The 27,610-nt window shown below is 25.8% G+C and overlaps 2 protein-coding genes and 1 pseudogene across 2 annotated transcripts; all 3 read right to left on the bottom strand.

Annotated features, from left to right (window-relative positions):
* The window catches only part of LOC126905847 (pancreatic lipase-related protein 2-like), a 45,576-nt pseudogene extending 28,585 nt beyond the window's left edge, over positions 1-16,991 (bottom strand).
* Positions 10,654-16,992, bottom strand: LOC126905817 (pancreatic lipase-related protein 2-like). Its single transcript, XM_050685898.1, has 8 exons — positions 16,874-16,992; positions 15,758-15,871; positions 14,583-14,823; positions 14,288-14,436; positions 14,035-14,215; positions 13,531-13,796; positions 12,741-12,909; positions 10,654-12,601 (listed from the first exon to the last, which is right to left on the bottom strand). The coding sequence occupies exons 2-8, from the start codon at positions 15,822-15,824 to the stop codon at positions 12,499-12,501; spliced, it is 1,176 nt and encodes a 391-aa protein (XP_050541855.1). The 5' UTR covers positions 15,825-15,871; positions 16,874-16,992; the 3' UTR covers positions 10,654-12,498.
* Positions 16,993-18,595: 1,603 nt separating this feature from the next.
* On the bottom strand, positions 18,596-21,172 carry LOC126905894 (uncharacterized). Its single transcript, XM_050686021.1, has 6 exons — positions 20,869-21,172; positions 20,672-20,754; positions 19,835-20,025; positions 19,616-19,771; positions 19,385-19,552; positions 18,596-18,869 (listed from the first exon to the last, which is right to left on the bottom strand). The coding sequence occupies exons 3-6, from the start codon at positions 19,946-19,948 to the stop codon at positions 18,702-18,704; spliced, it is 606 nt and encodes a 201-aa protein (XP_050541978.1). The 5' UTR covers positions 19,949-20,025; positions 20,672-20,754; positions 20,869-21,172; the 3' UTR covers positions 18,596-18,701.
* Between the last annotated feature and the right edge of the window lie 6,438 nt (positions 21,173-27,610).

The raw sequence follows: 27,610 nt of genomic DNA, 5'->3' as shown, positions 1-27,610 counted from the left end.
TCGTAGTTTTTTAGGACTTGCCAATTATTTCAGAAAATTTATTCCTAACTTTAGTAAACTGGCAAAACCTCTTACAGATCTGACTAAGGGTAAATTTAAAACAAAAAATGAAAAAATTAAATGGTTAGCTGAACATGAAACAGCATTTAAAGAGCTAAAATCTAAACTTACGACACCTTCACTCCTCGCACATTTTAACGTAAATTTGGAAACTATACTAGTAGTAGATGCTAGTAAATTAGGTCTAGGTATTATACTTCAACTACGTGACGATAACAACGAAATTCATCCAATTTCTTACGCGTCTAAAAAGTTAACGCCCGCCGAGTCCAATTATTCCGCAATGGAACTCGAGGTTTTAGCTATTCATTTCGCCTTTACCCACTATAGGCAATATGTTCACGGTAGGAAAATTGNAGGCAATATGTTCACGGTAGGAAGATTGAGGTTTGGACTGATCATAAAAACTTGACAAGTTTTATGAACATAAAAACTGAATCTAACGTTGTAAACAGGATACGAACGAAATTAATGGGCTATGATTTTGAAGTAAAATATAAAAAAGATATTTTTAATAGGGCCGCGTATCATCTATCGCGTTATCCCAGTTCAAGTGAACTAATTAATATTTTAAATTCGAATATTAAAAATGATATTTTTAAAATAAATCTTGTTCAACCTATTAATATTGCTGTAGAACAAGCAAACGATGCGTACTTGCATAACATTATAGGAGCTATTAAAAACCCTATCTCATCAAATTCGTTTTATTTAAATAAGGCCGACAATTATGAAATAAAAGATAATGATATATTGTATTACAAAACGAAAATTAGACAAATCCCTGTATACGCACTTGCTTTACCTTCAAAATTTATTAAACAGGTAATAATTGATAATCATGATAGTTTATTAAGCGGGCATATCAGTTTTTCAAAAACACTAAACAAAATTAGGAGTAAATATTATTGGCCAAAAATGAGAAAAGATATAAAGGCATATGTTCTGTCCTGTGAAATGTGTCAAAAGAGGAAACCATATAAACAAAGTAAGCCACCGAAAGTAGGGAGATACGATTTAGACAAGTGTGAGGTTATGAGTGAAATAATTATTGACTATATTGGTCCCTTTCCAAAGTCAAGATCTTATAAGTATATTTTAGTAGCTACTGATCGTTTATCAAAATTTTGCGTAGCTCAACCATTTACAAATGCCAATGCGCGTAGTACCAACAAATTTCTTTTAGACTTATTCTTAAGATTTGGTCCAGCTAGGATAATTAGGTCAGATAATGGAACTCATTTTACGTCAAAGACAGTTTTGGACCTAATGGACGCTTTTGGGGTAGACAAAAAATTCGGAATTCCGTATAAGCCTACTTCACAAAGTCAGGTGGAGAGGCAAAATCAAACAATTATAGATATGATATCACATTACGTTCAGGATAACAATAAGTGGGTAGATTATTTACCATACATTGTGTATGCCTATAATACATCAATACATTCGGTTTCAAATTATACGCTATTTTATTTAGTTCATGGCTATAATCCTAAAAGCATGTTTGATATTGCACTAATTCCCCCTTCTGACGGGAATGTTATCGATGAAATTAATAAAATCAAACATATTAGAAAAACATTACCCCAATTATTAGAGAAACAATCCGAACAGACTAAACAAAAACTATTATCATCGAATAATTTTCAATCATTTAAAACGGGAGACAAAGTCTTAGTCAAAGTTCCGGTAAAGGGTAATAAATTATCAGATAGGTATGAAGGCCCTTATGTTATTTTAAAGAAAATAGGTCCATATAGTTATTTAATAAATCTGCCAAAAAACAATATTCTGATCGAGTCGCCTGTTCACGTTTTGATACGAACAATGATAATAATCATTGTTGATATTATTACTTTTTTTATTTTTGCTGACATAAATTATAGGCAAGGTCAGCGTAATAACGCACCCGAAAAATTGATCTTATTGCGACAACGGTGTTCTTCGCTTCTTAAGACCCAACGAATATCATTATATTGTACTGTTTCAACTCTTAAAAATTCTTAAAAATTTGATTATAATTTATTTTTGTTCTATTATGTTTGAATTTATTTAATCCAAGATGGTTTAAGGGTAAAATTCTATATTAAAGTACACTATTTATATTAAATACGCTTACCTACCACTTGATAATTATTATGACTCTAGAAAAAATTTTTTGTTATTGCTATTGACAATAATACTTTACCCCAGTGGCGACTGTAGAGAATATTCAATAAATCTGATTAATTCCCTAGGTTACATTTAAAAAATCTAGACACTCTTCAATTTTAAAATTACCCCCTGTCGGATACAAGGATTAGTATGAACAATCGTGTTACTCTTATATACTAAATTACTTATATATAATCTTATATCCTAAAAATTGCTTAAACTACTTAAATTAAAATCTATTAATTATTCATTCAAATGAAGTCATTCTTCGAGGTTCATTCGACGGGTCATCTTAATCAATAATTCTATCGAAGACTTCTTCGCTGTCACAGGACCTCTCTACTTTGAATTACGATCTACATCTCGATCATTCTCCCTGTAAAATATAGTTTTATAAAATATATATTTTATAATATATGTAGTTTTCAATTATTTTGAATAAAATTCGATTATTGTAGACTTACTCCTAATAACTATTTAGTTCAATATTTTAAAACCTAATTTCCCTTGTTTATCCTTGAGTCAGATAATCAAGTAATCGAATAACTAGGTCAATTATTAACCTCTATAGTGTATACGTTGCATTCACCTAATTGCCATTTTGCCATCTCGCCATTTTTCATAGCCATTCATAGCCAGTCATCACTAACGCCACTGCCACGCCACAGCCACGGTCAATGTCACGACCATTACCATGACTTTTGTCATTTTATTTTGAGCCACAGTCCCTTTTAATAGAACATCCAAACCACGACTTCAACATCTTCGTATAATTTCGTATGTAGCGACTTGATCACCGAGACATCAAATTATCACGATTCGTGCATATTTATGTTCTATCCGCCCTTTGGTGACGACCATTGGATGAGTAATTTCTAGCTAGAAAATTAAGTCCTTATTACTATTGCTATTGAAATATATAGTATTGTTATATTATTATTTTGGGGCCCCAGCCACATTACAGCATTGTCTGTTTATATATTATATATTTATTATATTCGGCAAGTCCANTTATTTATATACGGCAAGTCCGATTGATTTATTATTTTGTGGCATATTTTTTACTTAAATTCGGCAAAGTCCGACTTAGTTCATTGGAACATTATTATATATTATTTTATTCGGTATAACCGATTTTGTGGCATATTTATATTACTATTATTTTCGGTAAATCTGATAATTTGATTTTGGCATATATTTCATTATTATTCTCGGCAAGTCCGTTGATTAATTTAATTTGTGGCATATATATATTTTATAATTATTTTCGGCCAGTCCGATAAATTACGTTATGGCATATTTGAATTATTTTATTTGAAAATTATGGCTTACTTATAATGTTAATTTTAATTAACTATTTTCTTTGATACTTATGGCTTATTATTATTATTCCGTTCGACTAGATCGACATATTTTTATAATGGCATAATTTTATTCTAATTAACAAACAATGTTATAACATAACATTTATTATTTCGATCGGCTTAGCCCGACTTCCCTTTATTTATTATATATTATGAAATTACTTTTATTCGATACTATAAGGTGATATAAAATGCACGATACACAAGGTTTAAGAAAATTTACTTCTAAATAATTTATTTTGAAAAATAAATAGTGTCGAATTTTATAAAATTGGGTTTGAAAGAATATTTGTGGCAAATAAAACCCTTGGTTATTATTATTAAATTTAAAAAAATTATTTTATTGTGGTACTTACCAAACATGATTTCCAATATAACATTACAGGCATCTTCAGTCCAAATAGGTCAAACATAAAATGAACAACATTATACAGTCAACGGTCGCCACATCCCTAGCTATAATCTTACGTGACAAATTTGAATGACGGACTCTTTTCGTGTGTTTATAACAATAAATCCCTTTGTATAACATATTATGACCTTATTGAATAGCCATTACTTATATAATTACAATTGATACTAATAGAGCGAGCCAGTTAATATTTTTAAATAAATTATTTCTTTATAAAATCAATTCGACATGCACGTTTAATATACAGGGTGTTCAGTAAGTATTGTTCTCATTGTTACAAATAATGAGAACAATAGAAACCCGTTTCCTGACTTACTGAACACCCTGTATACAAGTTAACTAAGTTGTTACAGCAGCAAAAACCGTGGTCTTTAAACAGCCGTTATTACGGCTACCCTTATTATAGTATAATTTATATAAAATAATCTTCCCGCAACTAAGGCGCAAGTCAGCCTAATTCAAAATACCCTATTGTGTATATTTCTTTTTTCCTATATAATAAATGGACACTGATTTTATGAGATGGTCACTGTGTTTCGCATTTATTTTATTGTATACAATTAGTTCTATTATCGAGCATGCTTAACTTAATTTAAGACACCTATTGTAAATGTATGCAAGTTTTTGACAACGTTTTGGCTACATACATTAGGTTAACTTAATTTATTTTTTTTATTGTCATAAATAGCATTAAATTATTTTTTAATTCATAAACATTTATCGTTCATTGTGCATGCATTGTTTATTATTGTATTCGGTACCCCAATATCCCCTTTTAATTATTAATTTTTTTTTTAAAAAGCATTAGTGTTCTGAACAGACCTCGAGAACACGGAGAATACTCTTTGGGGCCCCGAGACTATTCAAGAAGTTGACGACAGGGCCGGGCTTTTCATAGAAACCACTTGGTAGCCGACTATTGAGAGCCCACACGAAAGAAGCTCCTCCAACGCTCAAAAGCTTGTGAATTAAGGAGTGTGGACATCAAAGAACCAGAGGTTCTTATTACGACACTAATGTCCCTCCAAATTTTTTTTATTTTCCTACGTAGCATCTCCCATAACATCATTGTACCGTTTAATAGACATATATATATATAATTAACACAGTGACATACAACAATACTAACAGGAGGGCGGACTGCACACATAAACACTTTTTGCAATTCACGGCCAATGTGCCATAATAAGACATCCCTATCGACAGTTGACCTTTTACCATCTTCGTGATCACTACTTTGTCTGATAATTAACTTAACTTCGCTACTCCGTATATTATAATGTGTGTGTGTATCGCCGTCAGCTCCCTGTTGGATTAATCATCTCTAGGTGTCCAGCAAGTTGTATTATCTATTTAATATTTCAATTGCTTAATAAATATTTATTTATATCGTTGTTAAACTAAAGTGTTATATATATATATTGTAGTGCGACCCTTGGTAGTTCCTCTAAGGGAATATAAATTAAATAGGAAACTTCAGTACCTAAGGTAGATATAGCCTAGCCAGCTATCCCCCGTTGGTCCCTTAGAATACTGTCGACGGGCATTTAGGCTAAACCCCTAAATAGCGATACAAAATATATATTTTTTTTCGGTTTTTAATATTTTAGTAAGTTTAATAAAATTTTCTATTTCAATTAGAACTTTTTAATAAGTGCTCCTTGTATGAAATCTCTTAATTTAAATAAATTGTAGTTAACCATGTACATATAAATTTAGTTATAAATGATAACGAGTCAGTTAGTTATAAGTTAATTGATAATAATTTATATTTAATTTGATTGGCAAGACATATTTTTTGCTAAAAGTATTTAATATTTTAGATTCAATATTTAAATTATGACTATAACTATTTAAATAAAATTTTTCATGTAATTAACACATTTTTAAAGCCTCCCAGCTTATAATATTTAATTTGTATAAGTGTATTGTTTTATTAGTATTTAAATTTAAAAATTTTTTAAATTTTTTTAGTTAATCATAATTTTTTCAAATCCTAGTGTGATATTTATTATGGGATAGACAATTGATAATATTTAGGCACATAGTATGAACAATCATTAAAGCTATTTATAAAAAGGATAAATACAATATTTTATGGGCTGATACTGAATAAATGGTTACTATAATCATGAAGCTTAATATACTTATATTTAACAAGATGTATTAAGTTAAACTTATTTTAAATTGATTGTCTCTATTAAGTCAAAAAATACGATTTTTAAATTTTGAACTAGTATAATTTTCCCTTTTCATCTACTAATAAATGTAATAAATGTACGATTGCTGAGTCAGTAATACTTCAATTTTTCTCGATAGGGATGTGATGTTCGAATCACCCCGGGCATAATAACTTTTTTTAAAAAACATTTTTGAGTATAGGAAAGAAATTTAAATTTTGTTTCATTTTTATCTTATTAAAATTGAATTCATATAACTTAAATGGGTATCAAGGATCCTATCATTGTGGCGAGGGACTCCGTGTGTAACTTTTAATACACTATTTTCAGTGTGATGTCAACTATTATGAAGATATTTACGAAATATTCCAAGCAAGTACGAAGTTACTTTCTTCCGCTTCACCAATCTTCTCCAAAGGTGCTAAATTAAATCTCAATTAAATCTTAGCAACATCAATTGACACTGGTGCACACTCCAGTGTCGCGTTAAATCCTTCAATTTTTTTACACGTTTGCCTAGAAGGTAACAAAATATATAATTACTTTTAATTTTTTTTCTATTTCTCCGTAAAAATTAAAATATTAAATAACAATTATCAATTTCATACTAAATTTAATTACTATAATAACTATTTATTCATAAATTATAATTATAATACAAAGAGCTGCCGATCAAGATACAATTAAGGAAATAGGAGATAACATTGCTTTTAGAATAATCCAATTTACAGATTTGCATTGAAACGTTTCTTATATTAAAGAATCACTATCAAATATCATATATATTTGTTCCAACTATGCCACGTTCTCACGTACAATGACCCCATTGCGTTACCGTTGTTTTAACTTCGGTTAAACTAAGTTAGATGAAGAACAACAAAAACTGTAAAAAATTAAATGCCTACTATAGATTTTACTACAAAGATTTATAAATCACTAAATTTTTAAATAAATTCTTTTATCACTTTAAATCAAACACGATAAAATTCAGTCTTCAAATATAATCTGTAAAAATATTTAATAGCTTTTAGCGAAATTCATCACAAAACTATTATATTATTATATTTAACTTTAATATTTTATTGTTCTTTAATCATTAGTAAAATGTCTCAATATTGTTTTTATAACAATATTTTTTAATAAATTCATAAAATTTGTAGATATTTTGATATAAAATAAAATGTATTCAACATTTTACAAGATTTTCGATTTTTTATACTAGATTAATTACTAAAAACTAACACACAATAAATGTTACAGAAACAATTATTACACATTGTATGGTACAGAACGCCTTTAGAAGGATCTAATTGACCAGTTGTTATAAAGATCATTGATTATATTATTTCGTGGGACAGCTGATCACCAGCATCTTGCTTTAATCACCCCCTTGCCCAACCATCACAGCAAATCGATGACATCCGTGTCGGTTTTCATCCATGTACAGTTCATTGACATAAGTCAGTCAGTCGATTGTTTTACGTGTCACTTTTTTTTTTCTGTTGCAAGCGCCTTCGCTTGAATAGTAAATTACTTGTACGCCATAGTTTTCTTATTATTTGTTTATTGCACCCTTGTGCTCAAAATTTACGTGCCCTTGCACGCCACTAGTGATTGGACCCTGACCATCACTAAACATTATCATTGCCGTATTCTGTTGTCATCTGCCATTACTTGCCTGGATTTACACTCTGACTCTTCATGCTCAGATGTTCGACACCATTATCATAAGATCTCATACAGTCCACTCATCAACATCAACAATGTCATCTATACAGCTGAGTTTTATATTATTTTTAATGTTATTTATTGTTTGCTTTAATTGAGATTAACTATATGTTTTATGCCACTTCGCCGGCCACTAGTATTTAAGAGCCCCCCCGTTACTCCTTAAATTTAAGATACTCTCTGAGGAATTTCTAATATATATGATTATTTGTTATTTAATTATTGTCTACTTTCGTTTACTTATTGGATAAATCCAATCCAATCGACCCATATAGTGTCATATATATGGGCCAATAGACCCATCGGTCTAGCTGCCTCGAACGCAACACACATTAAATTAAATTAAATTTTTTTAGAGATAAACAATCCTAGATCACAATCGAGACAATATTCGAATGCTCATTGAATAAGCATTTCGAATATAATATTACCCGATTTAGAAAATATATATAACTTGGTATAGTTTTCCACTGGTGTACAGATTTACTAATTAATTAATTCTATGATATTTGTAAGCTCTATCAATGTTTTGTTATTTTTATGTATCTTAGCGATCATCAATCAAAGTAAACAAGCAGAACTAATATCATTTGTAATATTCAAATTGAATTTATCATTTCAGTTTACGTGTATTGAACATAAATATGGCCAATCTATTTGGAAATCTATTTCCTATTTTAGCTTCCATGTTATTTGACCCAAATTTGCAGAATTATACCTTTGTAACCACATGGACAACTGTTGTGGTGCCAGTTTCGAGTGTTGTAAATTATTCCATTGGACTAACTGAATTTAAGCTAAGTTCGTCTTTACCGAAAGGTATAAAGACAACAATGATCAGCAATCTTACAACAAGTACATCTCTAATTTCTGATTCGACTACGTCTAAGAAAAATTCATTGAAACACAATTTGAAGAAACAACGCAAGATTAAGAAGAAAAATAAGAAGTCTAAAAAGAGGAATAAAAAGAACAATTCCAAGAAGAGGAATATGATGAAGGCATCTACTATGATGTATCAGACGATTAAAAAAACGGTACGGCCACTGTGCTCTTTTCTATAACAACTTTAAATGATATTTTACCTATGGTCCTCATAATTTTTTGGTCGGAGATATTATACATGTCAAATACGACATCATCATTGAAGTTGATGAAGGCCAGTTCAAATGATTCTACAACCGTAATAACTCACTTTTTAGAGAGTCACCTTGTTTTGAAACATTTTAATGTTCTATCATTGATTATTTAGTTGATTTCAAATGATATTTTACTTTGCTTGTTCGATCGATTCTTTGGTTAGAAGTATTACTCTTTGAATTTTTATATTTTTTATTTTTGTAAGGTTTTTTCTTGTGACGTTGTTTGGTTGAATTCATTATAAATAACAATTGTTTGAAATTTTCACTAGAAATAATTAGAGTTGTATTATTACAATTAAAAGTTCAATAATAGAACTTTTAAATTACTCAAAACAAGGTGAATCGTCATTCAACGAGTCATTGTAATTATTGAGTCAGCCTTCGTCAGCTCAAACGATGTTGTATTTGACTACTTTTTATCATATTCAATCAAGATATTAAGGGGACCAACGTTATTAGTGTCACCAATATCTTCACAGCAAAATTTTGAGATACAGGACTCGGATAAATGGTTATTTTACGCTATCAGTTTGATTATCGTAGTAGTTCTGGTTGGTTTATTGTGTGGTATTGTTTTGATGTTGTATGCAATAAAAAGACGATATATGTTTAACGGGAGACCTATTGAACATATCTTAAGATGTTTCAAAGGTAATAAAGGGACAAATGTCAACGACGAAATTCCACTTCACGATGACATTTGGATGGTTTAATATAAAAAAATAACTTTTTACTTTTAATAGTAGTTCAATTTAAACTTTAATATATTTATAGACCCTAGCTTTTAGTAATTACTTAGATTTATTATAATGAAATTTTTAATGCAAAATATTTTATTTATATTATATTCGTCACGTTATACGATTATTATATTCGTTACGTTATACGATTATTATATTCGTTATTATACGAATATATTTATTTATATTTGCATTATTATATTTTAATAATAAATACATATTGATTAAAATATTAGTATTAACTTATTGCTAATAAATCACTATATTGTGAGGTAGGTATGTGCTAGGTCATTTTGATATGAAAATAAGTATAACAATTTGTTAGAATACATTTTATCAATTATTTTCATTCAACTAATAAGATCTCTATATTTGTAATATTGCTTAATATTAAGTTATAAAGTTTCGCATTACGTTTCTGTTATAACTATTATATCATTAATTGTCAGGTCCAATACAGATCATTTAATCCGCTTTAAATCAACTCAACGATTATAGAATGATATAATATTTTATTTAGATTTCATCTCATATTTTTAACTGTACAATAAGTTATCTAGGTAAGTATGACTATCCCATAATATAAATAATTATCTAAATTTACTAAAACTTTAATTTGAGAATTCATCTTTTTTCATTCACTCACTTTGGTAATACTTTGAAAATATTAATTCATTATTCTGTTTTTTATCTTTATTTTACATTCAATTGAAATTAATCATACATAGCTTCTTATTAAAGTATACCTCTGTATTGTATTTATATAAATTTAGGTTATTTAAATAGTGGCGTGTCTATCGGGAAGACGGAAACTCTGTTTCCAGAATAAGTTATAGGTATAGGTAAATAATTATAAAACTCATTAAAAACAAATAATATTGTTCATACATATATTGTTATGCACACAGGCTTAGTCTTGTTTTATTTTATTTTGCTAAATCAGTTAAACTGTTGATGATGCAACTGGGTTGCTAAAAGTAAATTATGCATTTCAGTTCAACTTTGCGTCATTACTTTTTATGAAATATTTTTCGAAATCCAAAATTATTTTCATAAAGTTATAAAAATTCCCTACAAATTTATACAAGATGGGTCACTAAATATAAATATATTCATTATTTTTTTCAATTTGAACCTGTTATAAAAAAAATTTGTTAAAAAGTTTAAAAAATAAAAGAGACCTCAAGATCCAAAGGGTTATTAAATCAATTGCTATTTTATTTTTTTTTTGGTAAACTATTTAATTTACTCTTTTCTGATAAAATTGTATTAATTATGAGTATACTTTTAATACACTCACATACTCTTATCATATCTAAATATTTCTAGAAATTAAGATAAAAAAGATAGAATTAAATTATTAGTAAATTGATTAATAATTTAAATACTCAACAAATGATTTTAAAAGTAATGAATATGCAGCTCAAAATAGATGAGCAATGTATTTTACAGTGGTAGATATTATAATAAAGAAATGAACGTAATATATGATAGCCATTTCCGTTTTTCAGAAATATATTAACCCAACCGTTCTTTATACGTCTAATTTTTTTTATACCAAAGTTTTTTATAATTACATTTACAAAAAATCATGAAATAAATTTTTGATCTGAAAAATACATTGTATTTTCTTATACATTACTTTCAACATAAAAACTATAAAATAAAAAAATTCATCAGTGAAAGTTCACTTGATAAGGGTTATAATATTAATTATGTCAAAGAAAATTAAGTACATGTAATACCAGTTCCTTCAAAAATATAAAGAAAAATACTTCCTACATTTTAGTATACAGGGTGATTTTTTTATCATGACTCACTCAATTACTTACATAATAATAATAATTTAAACAATTTTTTTTTATTATATTTAGTTACACATTATTCTTGAATTATTGTGTAATTATTATAACTATGTAATACTTTTTAAGTTTATCCCTTATGCCTTATAAGTATGTCAACTTTGTTTTTTTAAATGGGAACACGTATTTTAAGTATATAAATACACTAACTAACAATATAGAAAGGATATCTATTGATAATCATAATTAATAATAAAAAATCCTAGATTATGAGAGCAATGTCATAAAAAATCAATTAGCTATCTGTATTTGTAATCCCTTGTGTATTATACATGTATATGAACTCAAAAATTTGAAACTTTAAATGTTTATATCTAATAAAAGAGTTAAATAAAAAAGTTATATTAAAAATTCAAATGCCATTTACTTATAAATTAAAAACTCAAACATTTTATTAAATTAAAAATACGTGTCCCATTTAAAAAAACAAAGTTGACAGCCTTATAAGGCATAAGGGATAAACTTAAAAATTTTACATAACTTAAAAAAATTTTTGATGAATTATGATATTTAATAAATAAATGTAATTAATGAATTACCAACTTGTCTTCAGAAAACAATATTATTACGATTGTTTTATTCCTTGATTTTACTTTTTTAATTTTACTCAAAAATTGTTTTAATTTTAAAGTAGTATAACATTTTTTGTAAGAAAATCTCTAAATAAAAGCCTATTTTTAAATTTTAAAAAATTCAATATGTTTATACATCGATTAATTGTATCAATAGTTATAAAAGTTAGTTTGATCTATTTCAAACTGTACAATGTTTTTTCGATTGTTACAATAATAGAGTTGTTTTGCCAAATAGAACGACATCATAATAAATATTATTGATAGGTTTACTGTATTACGAACTATCCAAAAATGTTATTAGAAGCTCGGGATGATCTTTCTTTTGGAAAACCTTTTGCAAACGGTTTCTTAGCGTTTGTAGTTAAATAAAAAGTACCTCGTGCCCTAGAAAAATGGATTAAATCGTAAATATATTTTTTAAATAATTTTCTGTTATAAAAATTTTTAATATTCAATATTAATTGTTATAAAAATCACCTTAAAAAGACTGAAAGTTAGTTTAATTACAAGATAATAAACTTACTTATGTGTTATATGTTCACCCATTAAAACGTATTCCGATTCTGGCGAGTCACATAGGCCAAGATTAAATAAAAATCGATTACTACAAGGTTTTGCCCAAAAACCGATATCACTATTGATTGATTCAATGAAGTAAGGCGAAACTTTAGTATGATCACAGGATAGAGTTCCTAAAAATGTATAAAATAATTTATCCTTTAGACTGAAAAAAAAAATTAATTTTTTATGTAGCGCATACCTACTTACTTTAAATCAAGTAATATTAATCTATTATTTTTCCCTTATACATTTATTCAGGTAACAAAAGATTAATAATAAAAATTAACTTTCAAGGTTTTCCAGTTTATTTTAAACAGGATTGAGTTCTAATAAAATATTTTATAATAAGTACCAGTACTTTGAGTACTTTCTTATAAGATATTTTGTGATTGCACCTGTCTCTTTATATTTTTAAAAAAGAACTTTATATACTAGAACAGTTCTTTCCATGATTGATATTTGTTGGAATATTATTTGTTATGGACAAAGATAAAAAATTGTATCAATTTCATAATAAATTATTTAGTTTTTTTTCCAAAGTTACCGAAAGAAAAAAAATTTTAATTATTTTTGAGCTGATGACCTTGAATTAATGTTTTTATATATTTAAGTGCCTCGCAGACACAAATCTTTATTAATAATATTATTCTAATATAATTTTTATATAATCCTTTCATTTTTATATTATGGATGTATATATGTTAATAAGGAAATTTTTATTTTTGTTTATAATTTATACATAAATGACTTACGAATTAAACTATTACTAACACAACCCGGTTGAGACGTTCCTCCATTTACATAAAAATCAGCATGACCATTGGGACCCCATTGCCCAAAAAAACCAGCTGCAGTGTGTATAATGTCAACAAAATGTGCATCAGTATGATCAAGATCTCTGGAACGATTATTTCCCATGTAAAATATAATAGTTGGATCCAAACCGGTGATACGGCCGATTTTTCCATTGTCGACAAAGTTTGATGTTAAGCCTGCGATGTGAGCACCGGCACTATATCTATAAAGAATATATTTTTACATAGAGATTGAATTAGGATTTAATATTACAGAGTAATGTTTGAGGTAAGTTACATCAAGCTTTTATACATTTAAAAAGTACAATAAATTTTATATCCACTTATTCTATTAAAAATGATAATATGAGTAAATTATAAACATGCTCATTAAATAGAATCATCTTTTTTAATATTATAAGCTTATTTTTAATAAAAAACGATTAACATTTTGAAGATTACCCCATGAAGTGCAATTTGTCCGGCTGAACTCCACGAGGATGAGATGCCAAATAGTTTACCAATTGGGCAATACACATAGCACAGAATCGTGGAGCCCATTCTAATTGACTTAAACATGGAGTTTGAGTCAATTTCGAATAATCAACGATTATGATATTGTATTTGCCTCTAGTGAAATATGCTACAATAAATAATTACAAATTAATTAATATACATTTATGGTTTATATAAATCTAAAAATTAAGTAACATACCATTTCGAAGATCAGTACTTGGGGACAAATTTCTGCCACCGTGATAACCATGAATTATAATCTTCACTGGATATTTAGGATTAAAATGAGATGAATACAAAGATTCCTGTTTAGTTACATCTAATAGGTCGGGTTTATTTTGTGTCAGTCTGTAAGAGATTATAAAATTGTTATTGTAATGATTCATTTTATTATTTATTCATAATAAACTTAATTAAACACCATTATTTTTTGATTATTAAAAATAAATATAGTACATTAATTTTAATAAGACTTAAACAGTATATATATTTACCTAGTGTACAAAAAAAATTGTATTCTGGGATGAGGACAAGAAAATGGCGGTTCAATACATGATGTTGAGTTGTATAATTCAGTTATTGTGTCAAGTTGATTTATTGGTTTTATTGGTAAGTCATTTGTAATAGAATTAGTATTTATTTGTTGCTGGGTTGATTTAGGGGATATTGATCGAGAAGCCGCTGTACGTATTTCGATTTTTTTAGAATTTAGGTTTTCTTGACAGGTAACTTTACCTGAAAATAAATTTATAAATTTGAATACCTAAACTTGTTCTAAACAAAAATTTTTAGCTTTAGGGCCAAAAAGTTATTTTATATATATATATATATAGAGAGAGAGATAGAGAGAGAGAGTGTTTAATAAGTCAGGAAATTATTTCTATTGCTCTCATTGTGCATAACAATTGACCTGTTTCCTTACTTTTTAAACACTCTACATTTATGTCAGATTTAACTGACAGCTCTACAACTTTTGATACAATTAAAATTTCGATGTATTTTTTTTTAAACAATTTTTGCATTCTTAGATTAAGTTAAAATCATATATATATTATTATTATTTATTACTATTAAGAAAAAATATGTATAAAAAATGTTTGTTTTTTATTATTTTTTAAATCTTAAAATAGCTAATTCTTAACTCTATTCGTACAAAATACATGTATGGGTTCATAATAATTCTATAACTCATTGAGTTATAGAAATTTTAATATATTGTGTGATTATCAATCACGGAGGAGTATACTGTCACTGCATACTTACTCAATGAGTACTTCTTTTTATTATTTATCACCAATAAAAAAATATTATATAAATGAACATTTTTTAATTTTTCAAAATGTTGAAATAATCATTATTTATCCATTTTCTTAGTAAAATTTATAATGGATTAATAACAATTTTAGGATGAGTAGTCATTGAGTTATAATAATAATAATAACACATTAAATTGGTAAGTGGTGCTGGTGGGTACAGTTTGTACTTGTGTACGTATTCTCCACCTGCATTCTATACCCACTTTATGTTTTAAAATGCTTTTAACTTGAATAAACATGCTAAAATTTTCGTAAGAAAAGTACTGAAAAATGGTTATTTTCAAATTTGAAAAAAAAAATAATAATTTCTTATAAAAATGATTAAACAAAATAGAAGTAATTAATTTACGTACATTTAGTTATTAAAATACAAAAGATATAAAATAATACTGAATAACTTGCTGTCTTCATTTTATTCATAGTTTATTCATGATCATCATTCATATTTACGCGTTTATTAATTAATCCTGAAATAACAGTAATCTCGTGTATTAATGATAAGTACAAATACTTTTAGAATAATATAGACAAAAAATGCAATAAAATATTTTTGGTATAAGAATATAATATAATATATACTGTTAATATATCTATAATGTTGCCAATATCGCTCAAACTCGTAAAAGTCTACCAAAAAAGTAATAGTGTCATAGCTCAGATAGCAATTTTAGAAAATTATGTTAAAACAATATTTTTAGAACATTAATATAAAATTATATGTTATAATAAAGGTTATAAAAACATTACTGAAAAAAAAAATATCTTATTAGGGAAGTATGGTAAAATTTTACTTGATTTATCAAATTACATATTATTTATAAAGTTATTTTAGATATAGAGATTATTTATAGGGCAAATTTTAATGTCATTATTTCTTCTTAAATTCAAAAATTATAATATAAAAATCATATAATTCCTCTTATTAAAAATCATTTGAGAAGAAAATAAACCAATTGATATTGCTAATTGAAACATATGATACATCTCTTTCACCTCAAATTGGGTCAATGTATTTTAAAATATATTTTTTTAATTAAATGTGTAAAATTTTAGAATTACAATTTTGAAAGTAAAATAATTTTTTCAATTTTTAAAGGTAATGGATTTGTGATCTTTTGACACATTCAAAATCAAAATCAAAAATAAGTGAGAGCTTAGAAAAAGTGGCAACAGACACACACAAAAAAAAACATTATAGTAAAATTAATACTATCTCAACTTCGCATCGAAGCTAAAATAAAAATTCTAGAAATAATTATTTGTTTTAAAAAGAAAAACTACTTTAAAATTTTAAAGATCCATAAAATAAAATTATTATAATTAATTATTTTTTTCATTATTATAACTTCTACCAAATGAAAGATTGTATAGATTTTTTTTCCTCATTATAATTTTTATAAGTTTTATTTTATTGCATTTTTATAGAAAAAATAAAATTTTTATTATTTTTTAAAATTTTTGCTACTCACGTTTATTTATAACGAAAAACTGCATAAGACGACATCCGTATGACAGGTGGACGCTCGCGATCGTCGATGGCGGTTAACTAAAAACGACTTCTATGTTTTCAATCAAGTCAATTTTTTACTATAAAAACAAATAATTTCATATGATCATAAGTTGTAAACTGTGTACTACAGATAAAATGTGGTGATTTTTTTTAATGAATTCTTTAATCATGACGCTTATTGGTGTGAAAACCAGCTTGTGTTAATTATATGTACAAAAACATCTATGAACGAAATAAATATTCATGTTAAAACATGGTCTCTTCTTACATGTTAATAAAATTTTATTACTCTTCAGAGTATTTCGATTACACGGTAAAAAATTGTGTTTTTTTCATTTTAAAAACCGCTATTGTATATGTAATCTTTCATTGAGATATTTATAGAATACATGTATAGCATTATTATTATTCAATTCTCAACTGATTTTTTTAACTTTTTTTTTTTTTTAATAAAAATTGTAGTTTTAAATTTGTTCAACTTACTCTCATCTTGTCTAATTAAATTTATAATTTGTTAACTTTTAACAGTTATCTTATCAACATTGTTCCTACTTAACTTAAATTGGGTTAGTTATTTCGATTACCTTGTCGATCTTTAAATATTATGCCTTTATATAAAGGCATAACACACACGGAATCAATATCACTCAATTTTTATCTTATTATCGATATTGTACCTATAACCAATAAGCATAATAACGGCTCCTTTATATAGTATTGGAACTACATCTCAGCACAGGTAATAACAAAAAAGTAAATGTAACGAGTCTTTTGTAATGAGTATTTTTGTGTAACTGTACCGAAAGGAAAGACTCCACCTATTGAAGCAAGGCATAGTGAATTCACATAGAGACGTGGAATAGTTGGGACAATGATATCTGATAGCGATTAAACATTACGATCATTAAAAACAATTCAATGAGAATCTGCTAAATTTCACAATAATTTGTATACTTAGAGAGCTTTATTTTTGTATAGTTTAAAAGTAGTTTGGCGAAGTATTTTTTTTCAAATTTTCAGCGCTGATAGCTTCAGCTAGATTAAAATCGGATTGTTTTGACGAATAAATAAATAAATGAACCAGTATATAGAGAGCTGAGAATTTCCATAGGCAGACAAACAAATTTTACACGTCATGGCAAATCTTCTCGGGTTTGCATTGATACTTAAATTAATAATAAAAATCGCAAAAAATAACAGCTCTATACCATTTTAGGCTTTTTTTGTGAAGAATCGAAGTTTGATGCATAATTTGTAGAATCTCTATACTCTTGATGTTATTCTATGGTTTTTCATATATTACTATATTTCTAATTAAGTTTCAATCATTATTTCAAGTGAATACATTTTTTCTTTGAAGACATAATATTTACTTGGTTTACAATAAATATAAAATAATATCGACTTTAAAATTTTCTGTTATACATTCTAATATATTTTATATATTATTTATTTAGAAATATGTTAGTTATTTACAATTTACTTACCTAAAGATAAGTAACTAGAAATATAATATTACCATAATAATATCTTTTGAGAATATTCTGGGGAATATTCTTAAGAATATTCAATTTTTGTGATCCTTATACTTATTTACTGGAGGCCTGATTATTTTCAAAATTTCATTTAGTAAAAAACAAATATTTTATTATTGAAAAAGTATAGTTTATAAACTTTTTTATTAGATTAAAGAGTTTAATATTTTATTTGGAATAATATAAAAAGTACCAAGTCATAAAATATGAAATTAACAAAGATGTAATTTATATATCTTGACATTTGTTCAATTATTCCCATGGACGCACAATATCTTGCAAAGATTCACTGCAACCCACTAAAACGCCCGAAGAATTATTAAATGTAAGAGTAACTTTGTATTCGCCATAAAAAAAAAAACTTTGAACGTCGCAGTTTTCGAATATGCTTTGATCAATTCCAGATGATACATAAACTCCCTATGAATGTAAATTAATTTAATCATAATATTGCTTTATATAATTAATTACAACATAATTTTTATAAAAATATATTTTTAAATTTGTACATCCAACACATTTATTTATTATATTGATTGTCACATACAATATAATTTACGTTAAACTCATACATTATGTTTGAAACTGCTAAAAGAGTTATTAATCCAGCATATGCTCATCTCTAGTTAGTAGTACTGGACATTTAAATACCACTACATAATTAGAATAGTTAAAAAATACATTATATTAATTTATAATAAATTTAAAAGTAAAAGGTACCACTTAAAAACATTATAAATAAAGATTTTTATCTCTGAAGGGACGTAAAAATGATTTAACTACATATTATTATATAGTTTTACGAACCAAATATTATGTCTCTTTACAAAAATTAAAAATTATCAATAATTTCTGACAAAATGAGTGTCTTGCCGGATTTCAGTCACTCTGTATATGTGTTGTAGTAATAGATTTTTATATTTATTTATACTTACCGGTGATATAGGGCAATCAGTTCCTTTGAAATTAAAAGCTTTAGTATAATTAAGCCAACGATTGCCCAGGTGCGATTTCAATGAGTTACAAGCGTTTTTGATAGTCATTAAATGTGAATTTTTAATCCAGCCACCGTTTGATCCTTTTACAGCGTAATTTAGATTTATCTATTTTGTTGTACATTTTTTATTAGAATTTTTTTTTTACCTTATAAGTAAACAATTTCTTACGGTCAATGAATCATCAAAAGGAATTAAAAATGTTAAATTGCCCATTATTTCAAATCGGGTTAGAGAAGTTTTACTCAAATAAATATTAAAATTGATTAAATGATCAAATTTGATATCGCAAGGCATGTATGCTTTAATTTTCATTTTAAATGGTCCCTAAAATAAATTTTGACTAAATAAAATTCTTTTTTTTTTTTATGAAAAAAAACATGTTATTACTGCCGGTAAATTAGGTCGAAATATTGGTTTATACTGATACGATGTTGTTGATGATGATGACCGAGAACACACCAAATTACTCATAAGAATAAAAAATAAAATATGAAAATTCATAACTGAATTTGGGTTTTCTCAGTAAGATAGTAATATAATTTTTACGAAAGTATCCACTGTTAACGTCGAAAAAAAATCTAAAATAATAAAATTTTTCTAGAATAAAACAAGAACAAAAAAGTTAAGAGAGTATCCAAGTACTTTTTTGGCGTATCAAAGCATGTCTTGGGAAAGTACAATCTGAAATTTTGGTTATTCAGAGGAAGATAATCAATTAATCAATCAAATTAAAATTACCGATAATTTACATAATTGATTTTTGAAGGATATTTTTTTAAAAATTTTATGTCATCTGAGAATGTAGATAATGCTTTAATTTTATGTAGCGATTAACTCGATATAACTAACGAGTCTTCCAAAACTATACTTTCTCCAGACATTTTTTAAAATATTTTCTCAATCATAGTAGCGCAAATTATATCGTCTCATCTCTAAACATTTAAATTACAGGTCAGAATATTTTAAATAAAAAAATATTATGAAAAATAAAATATTAAATTTTATAAAATATGTGCTTGTCTCCTCTATAATGGAAATGAATACATTAATCTATTTATGTTTGGAGTCTAAGCTTGGCAAAAGTGAATGGAAAACTCATGTAATGTAATGTATTATTTTTTCTTTTATAAATTACCATTATTTTTGTAAAATAAATAATTCACAAAATTTATTGAGGAATTTACTTTAAACTAGTTAGTTAAATTTGAAATTAACATAACTTACTCTTTTCGAAATTATCTAAGTAGGATAAAAAATATGTTCACTTTTTTAGCCTTTCTTTCAATATTATACGCAGTAAAAAATTACTAAAACATAAATATTATAACTATTAAATTATTTAAAAAATCATATTTGAATTTCAATATAAATTTAATACGTTTGGTTTTTTTTTCATTTATAAATATATAAGTCATACATACTGTTTATTATGCAGAAAACATAACTACTTATGAAAAATAAATTCAACATCAATCCTAATTGATCAAAAATCAATAAATTTCATACAAAAATACGATGAGTTGTGTTATTTTTTTAAATGGGAATTCTAATATAAAAAAGTTGTCACAACTATAAAGATCAACTTTTATATTAATATTCTGAGGTAACATAAATGCCAATTCAAGCGATGGCTAGAAGGTCGATTCTTTCATTTCATTGTATACCATGATTTTATATATGAGAGTTTTGTTAAAATAAATTTGCATCATTGTTGTACGATTAATATCCGAGGTTTTTCAAACATGAATAAAATAAGTAGAATTTATTAAAGACTATTATTAACTAAAGCAAATTAATACCTATTGTTGTATGATTTAATCTACATAGACTATCATTAGTTTTTTAACACGTTAACCACCGCTTTATTTGATTTAAATTTTGGAGTTTTATGAATACTGATGATGATATTTGATCTCTTTTTGCATGCTATATCGTACTATGAGTACTACAATATAGTAGCTTAAAATATGATTACTGTATTATTATATACTTATACATAGAATGAATTAATTACTTCCTGTTATTGATATACAAAATTGTTTAGTATTGTGAATTCAATTGTATATATATATATGTAAGATATATTTTATATATAAGATATATTTAAATGACATATTATTTTATTCCATTGTAAAGGGCGTCATTTTTACCATATACAGGGTGATTTTTTTATCATAACCCACTCAATTGCTTGCAGAATAATAATAATTTAAACATTTTTTTTTTTTATTATCTTTAGTTACACATTATTCTTGAATTTTTAACTATGTAATACTTTTTAAGTTCATCCCTTATGCCTTGGAAGGGGGTCAACTTTGTTTTTTTAAATGGTAACACATATTTTTAATTTAATAAAATGTTTGAGTTTTTAATTTAATAGTAAATGGCATTTGAATTTTTAATATAACTTAATTCGTTTATTAGATATAATCATTTAAAGTTTTAAATTTTTGAATTAATATACAGGTATAATACACAAGGGATTACAAATATAGGTAGCTAATTGGTTTTTTATAACATCGATATTAGCAGGTACACAGCATTGTTATTATCAATTGTAGTAAGGCACATTGTTATGAGTTTATAAATACACTAACTGACAATACAGAAAGTATATCTATTGATAATCATAATTGATAATAAACAATCCGTGACTGAGACAGCAATGTCATAAAAATCCAATTAACTACCTGTATTTACAATCCCATGTGTATTATACATGTATATTAACTCAAAATTTTGAAACTTTAAATGTTTATATCTAATAAGCTAATAAAGTTATATTAAAAATTCAAATGCCATTTACCATTAAATTAAAAACTCAAACATTTTATTAAATTAAAAATATGTGTTACCATTTAAAAAAACAAAGTTGACCCCCCTCCAAGGCATAAGGGATGAACTTAAAAAGTATTACATAGTTAAAAATTCAAGAATAATGTGTAACTAAAGATAATAAAACAAAAAAAGGTTTAAATTATTATTATTCTGCGAGTAATTGAGTGGGTTATGATAAAAAAATCACCCTGTATACCATAGATATTTTATACTTCACACTTTAGAATATAAAATCCGATTTTTCACATACACGTTTAGAAGTTTTTAATACACACACAATGTAAGGGAAAATTTAAGTAATAATTATTCAATTTTTATATATAAAAAAAAAAACACTAATTATTAGTGATAAAAATGTTATATTTTTGTACAAATTTTCGATACTTGATGTTACAATTACACTACTTGTGTGTAAAATTTACGTGTCTATAAAATATATCATACTAACGTATGGGAATTTTTTTATTCATTTTTACAGTGTCGTATTACTGTTGTCGGTCATCGTTTTCATAAATGTGAAATGTCAATCTCTTTTTGATTAACGAAAAAATTATTTGAAGTTTATATTCAGTTTTATTGAAGTTATACAATTCTATCAATATATGGTATTCACGTAAGGACTGAAAAAAACTGAACTGAAACTAAAGAGAGATATGAAAAATAATTTTCTATCTGAATAGTATAGTGCAAGTGAAGATAATTGGGACAAGCGTCAAGATCATTCTTAGATTTAAAAAGAAATATATATATATATATATATATATATAAGTATCAGTATTTCCGAAACAATTTCAAAAATTAAATTGAAAAAATACTATTTTCATTATGCAGTTTTAAGTTTTGAACCCCTCTATATAAAGGAAAATAATCCGATTTAAAAAAATATGTCGAATGAAAGAGGTATATATATATTAATTACCATAAAAAAATAATATTTATCTGTACATTTTTTAAAAAGTTATAGCAACATAAGGTTCAAAAATATAAAATCAAGAATTAAAATAAAATGAATGAATGAAAAAAAAAAATGTGAATAAAATCACAAAAATGCCATATTTTTGAATACGGCACTCTTTTTCACCATGAAGACAAGCTCAGAGTTCAAATTTTATTTTCAAATTAATCTACATTACATAAGCTTTAATATAGAATATATAAAAAGTGTCGGTATTTCTGGAATATTTTCAAAAGTTAAGTTGAAAAAGTTAATTTTTTACGGAAATGATACCATTTTGAAACCCCCCTGTAAAGGGTCAAATGTTCACAGAAATATACCAAATGATAGGTAAATACCTAAGTTATCTATATAAAAAATTGTGTTAATTTATTCATTTTTAAAAAAGTTATGGCAGTTTTAAATTGAAAAAGTTAGTGTTTGTAAAAAAGTTTTTATTTTGAATACCCTGTGAGCAGGTTAAGAGTTAGATTGTCAAAAAAATGATATCAAATAAACTCAAAATGACGTTCAAGTTTAAGAAAATGAATTATTTTACTTGGAAAAAAAATATTCTTCCTAAACCCTTATACTCAAATAAAATACATTTTTTTTTATTGAATGATTGCTAATTATCACCACATATTGATGTGTGAAGATTATCTCTTTCTAAAAGTATGTTTACATAATAAATAAAAGTATAAATATTATATATATAATTTATATTTAATACACATAAATATGTTTTCTATTAAATATATTTAACAAGATTCGTTAATGGTAATTTCTTAGTTAGTATGATTGAATAAAATTGATTATATTTTTTTAACGACAATAAAGAATATTTTAGTGTTATAATATCATAAAATATAAAAATAAGATTAAAAAATTGAAATACATTGACAGATTATAAAATCGATACATTGCTTTTAGTCCATTAAATGTATAGAAATTGTTTATTATTTTTAACAGATTTAATCAGTTTTTACTTAATATTTGAATCACAAAATAATAATAAATTATTAAATCTCTTTTAAAACTACTCAATTGAATTTAATTTAAAAAAAAAACAAATCAAAAGATTTACAAACTTCTAAGTTTTTAACTATTAAATACAATTTGAACTTGTGTAATAACTACAAATAGTACAATTTTTTTACAGTAATAATGAAGGTGTACAACTTTAATCAGACAGGAAGTGAAAATGGAATTAATCATAATCTACTGGAATAGAATTTTATTCTGATTCTAATATTATACTCATTATGCCAAACACTTGGTTAACCTTACAAAAAGTTGAAATACAATCGTTTTTTCTTATTTATGCCGCGGGTATGTATACTTTCAAATTATAATTACAATGTTAATTAAAATTTTACCAATAATTTTAAGCTTGCTAACATTGACTTAAACCAAAGGTTGAGTAATTAGTTTTGTTACGGAAAAAAGTAGTCTATAAATACGTAATATTAATATCAACTTTATCATATACAGATATATACAATTTATTCGATTTTGAAATTCATGGCTTCGAAAGAAATATACAACTAAACCAACTAAAAATGTGAAGTCCAATGTTCTATAATTATCCTTTACAGAACAAAATAGAAATACATTTAAATTACCAAGGGCAAAATTCTAGAAGAATAAAAAACGTTTGAACTTATTATTCTTAATGAATATTACTATGTATAGAGAAAACAAGATGATGATTTTCCAGACAATATTATACATTTTTTTTTATGCAATGTTTTAAATTAGTCTTATCACTATTATTATTTCTACATAAATGCAAACTAAAATTATATTTTATGGCATAATTTAATATTATATTTGGCACTACATACAATTATATATTATCATATTGTTATATTTTGTATATTCAATAATTTTTTTAAATCTATCTTTTATATGCAATTGATCATATTATTAACTTTTAACTATTTATATAATAGAACAAGAAAAAAAACATTTTTCTGGGAAAACTACTTAGCATGCTCGAATTTTAAAAATTATTTTTTTCAACAAAAGTACTCAATCACGAGACTTCGGGAAAATTATTGACGAAGATCGGAAAATTTTTGTCGTGACCCTGCGACGCTCGTTGACATGAGCGTCTTACGACTTAAGGTTTAAAATTTTTACCAGACCCACTCAATTGCATTTCTGAGATATCATAAAAAAATCAATTCAACCCGTTCATTTATCACCGTTTTACCGCCTTTTTTTAATTTTAAAAAGTCAACATACATAGCTTTATTATGGGCATTCATTCATTTCTGCGCATATGATTATTGTGACCCTTAATTTGCAAAATATGTATTTTTATGACGATTTAATTTTCAATTCAATTCATAATTAATATATGTTAATGTTGTCATACATGAATTGTTTGTTTTAGTTTATTAGCTATCTATTTTTTTATATTATATTATTTATTATATTATAATATTATATTTAGTTTGTTAAGATACTTTCTATTAATTTCATTTAAATAGGTTTATGATACAAATTTGTTGATATATTTAATCATGGTTATTGTTATATATATATATATCTTTTGTTTGAATATTTGCTTTATAATGAGCTTACTGTTCAATTGTACTTTTTCGCATTGAACTATTTTGCATTTGTCATTAGCACTAAATTTTGTATATTATATCAAGGAATGTTATATGTTATATATAAATAAGTTATACATAAATTTCAGGAAGGTTATAAGTATTTAACCTTGTACATTCATTATCAGAACAGTACAGTATTAATAATCTTATTTATCTCATAAATGATGCATGAGTCTATGAATTTATCGTGAAAATTGGGATCTATGACAACTATGCTGTCCAACGTCATGTCACAGTTACCAATATCTTTATCAAAATTAAATGTTTACATAGTCCCAGGTATAATAAGCTACCGATTTTTTTTGTAATTATTCTATAGTATAAAAACAATTATTATAATTAGAATATTAATATTTTCCTGATTTTAATAGTTACATTTTCAATATATTTTTGTTACACTGATTCTGATGTAATATTTTTTCTGCAAAACACTTACCGTGCCCAGGTAATGCTACTGGAATCAGTGGCCTACTTATAATGATGGCCCGAACAGGATTACGCGCCCAAGTCACGTATGTCTAGTAGAGCCTCAGATAGGCGAAGCCTAGTATTTAATATTCACATTAATAATTGTCAATCATTATATATCATAAATACTAATCTAATAATCAACTACTATTATACAAATTTCAGACTTTATTTTGTTTTCACGGCAGGGAATTATAAGGGTTGCAGCGCCCTCTCGTTTGACTTCCTATGAACTAATATAGGGAATTTCCTTTGTCTGGTCATTCCGCTCGTAAGAGCGGAATTGAACATTCGTAATTTGGCGCCCTCCCTCATTGCGGGGGTGTTTTTTACGCCACTGCTTCACGGTAAAATTGCTATCGTATGTTATTTTTGTGTTAAAATTCTCGGCTTTATATTTTACATTTTTAACTTTATATTTCTAACTTTTTGAAAAATGTATGGATCAATACAATTTTTTTATGAGAAATACTATTTATATACTACTTTCATTCGACATATTTTTTTTTTAATCCCCTTTATAAAAGAGTGATTCAAAACTAAAAAATGCGTATAGAAGTAGAACTTTTTCAACTTATTTTTAATTAAAAAAAAAACCCAGCACAGGGGGGTCGCGGCACAGTGGTGACGTGGTATAGATGGATCAAGTATAATGATATCTGACAGTGATTAAAATCACTATAAAAAAAAAACGCTTCGATGCAAATCTTTAGATACTGTTTAATTTTAAAAAATTGGTGGACTATTCCAAAAGCTACATTATCTGCTAGTTCATTATTAATATCCTAATTAAGATAAAGTATGTAGAATGAAAAAGGGATTATTAAAAAATATTATTTCTCATAAAAAAATAATGTTGATCCATACACTTTTCAATATGTCATAGCATTATAAAGTTAAAAATGTAAAAAATAAAATCGAGAATTTTCACACAATAATAGCATTTGGTAGCCATTTTCACCGTGAAGATAAAATAAAGTCCGAAATTTTTTTTTCGCATAATAAAGTAAATTACATTAGCTTTAATTTAAGATATATATAAAAGTGTCAGACTTTCCGGAACACTTTCAAAATTTAAGTTGAAAAAGTAAATTTTTTGTGAAATATTTTTATTTTTAAATCCCCCCCTGTGGGCAGGTAAAGGGTCAGATATAAAAAAAATATATATCAAATGATAGGTAAAGACATCATGCATCTATAAAAAAAAATTTATATTGATCCATACATCTTTCAAAAAGTTATAGCACTATAAAGTTAAAAATATAAAAATGAATTTTTTTACAAAAATCGTATTTTTTT

The sequence above is a fragment of the Daktulosphaira vitifoliae genome, unplaced genomic scaffold (genome assembly GCF_025091365.1).
Source record: "Daktulosphaira vitifoliae isolate Bord-2020 unplaced genomic scaffold, ASM2509136v1 Scaffold_1, whole genome shotgun sequence".
Taxonomy (NCBI): domain Eukaryota; kingdom Metazoa; phylum Arthropoda; class Insecta; order Hemiptera; family Phylloxeridae; genus Daktulosphaira; species Daktulosphaira vitifoliae.
Note: the sequence above shows the minus strand (reverse complement) of the source record. Positions and strands in the feature narration are given on the sequence as shown.

Coding starts and splice junctions, on each gene's coding strand:
- LOC126905817 (XM_050685898.1), bottom strand. CDS start 15,824: ATGAATAAAATGAAGACAGCAAGTTATTCAGTATTATTTTATATCTTT. Junction 14,824..15,757: donor TTGTATTTTAATAACTAAAT/GTACGTAAATTA, acceptor ATTTATTTTCAG/GTAAAGTTACCTGTCAAGAA. Junction 14,216..14,287: donor AAGTACTGATCTTCGAAATG/GTATGTTACTTA, acceptor TATTTATTGTAG/CATATTTCACTAGAGGCAAA.
- LOC126905894 (XM_050686021.1), bottom strand. CDS start 19,948: ATGAATTTTCATATTTTATTTTTTATTCTTATGAGTAATTTGGTGTGT. Junction 19,553..19,615: donor CTTTTGATGATTCATTGACC/GTAAGAAATTGT, acceptor ACAACAAAATAG/ATAAATCTAAATTACGCTGT. Junction 18,870..19,384: donor CTGATTGCCCTATATCACCG/GTAAGTATAAAT, acceptor TTACATTCATAG/GGAGTTTATGTATCATCTGG.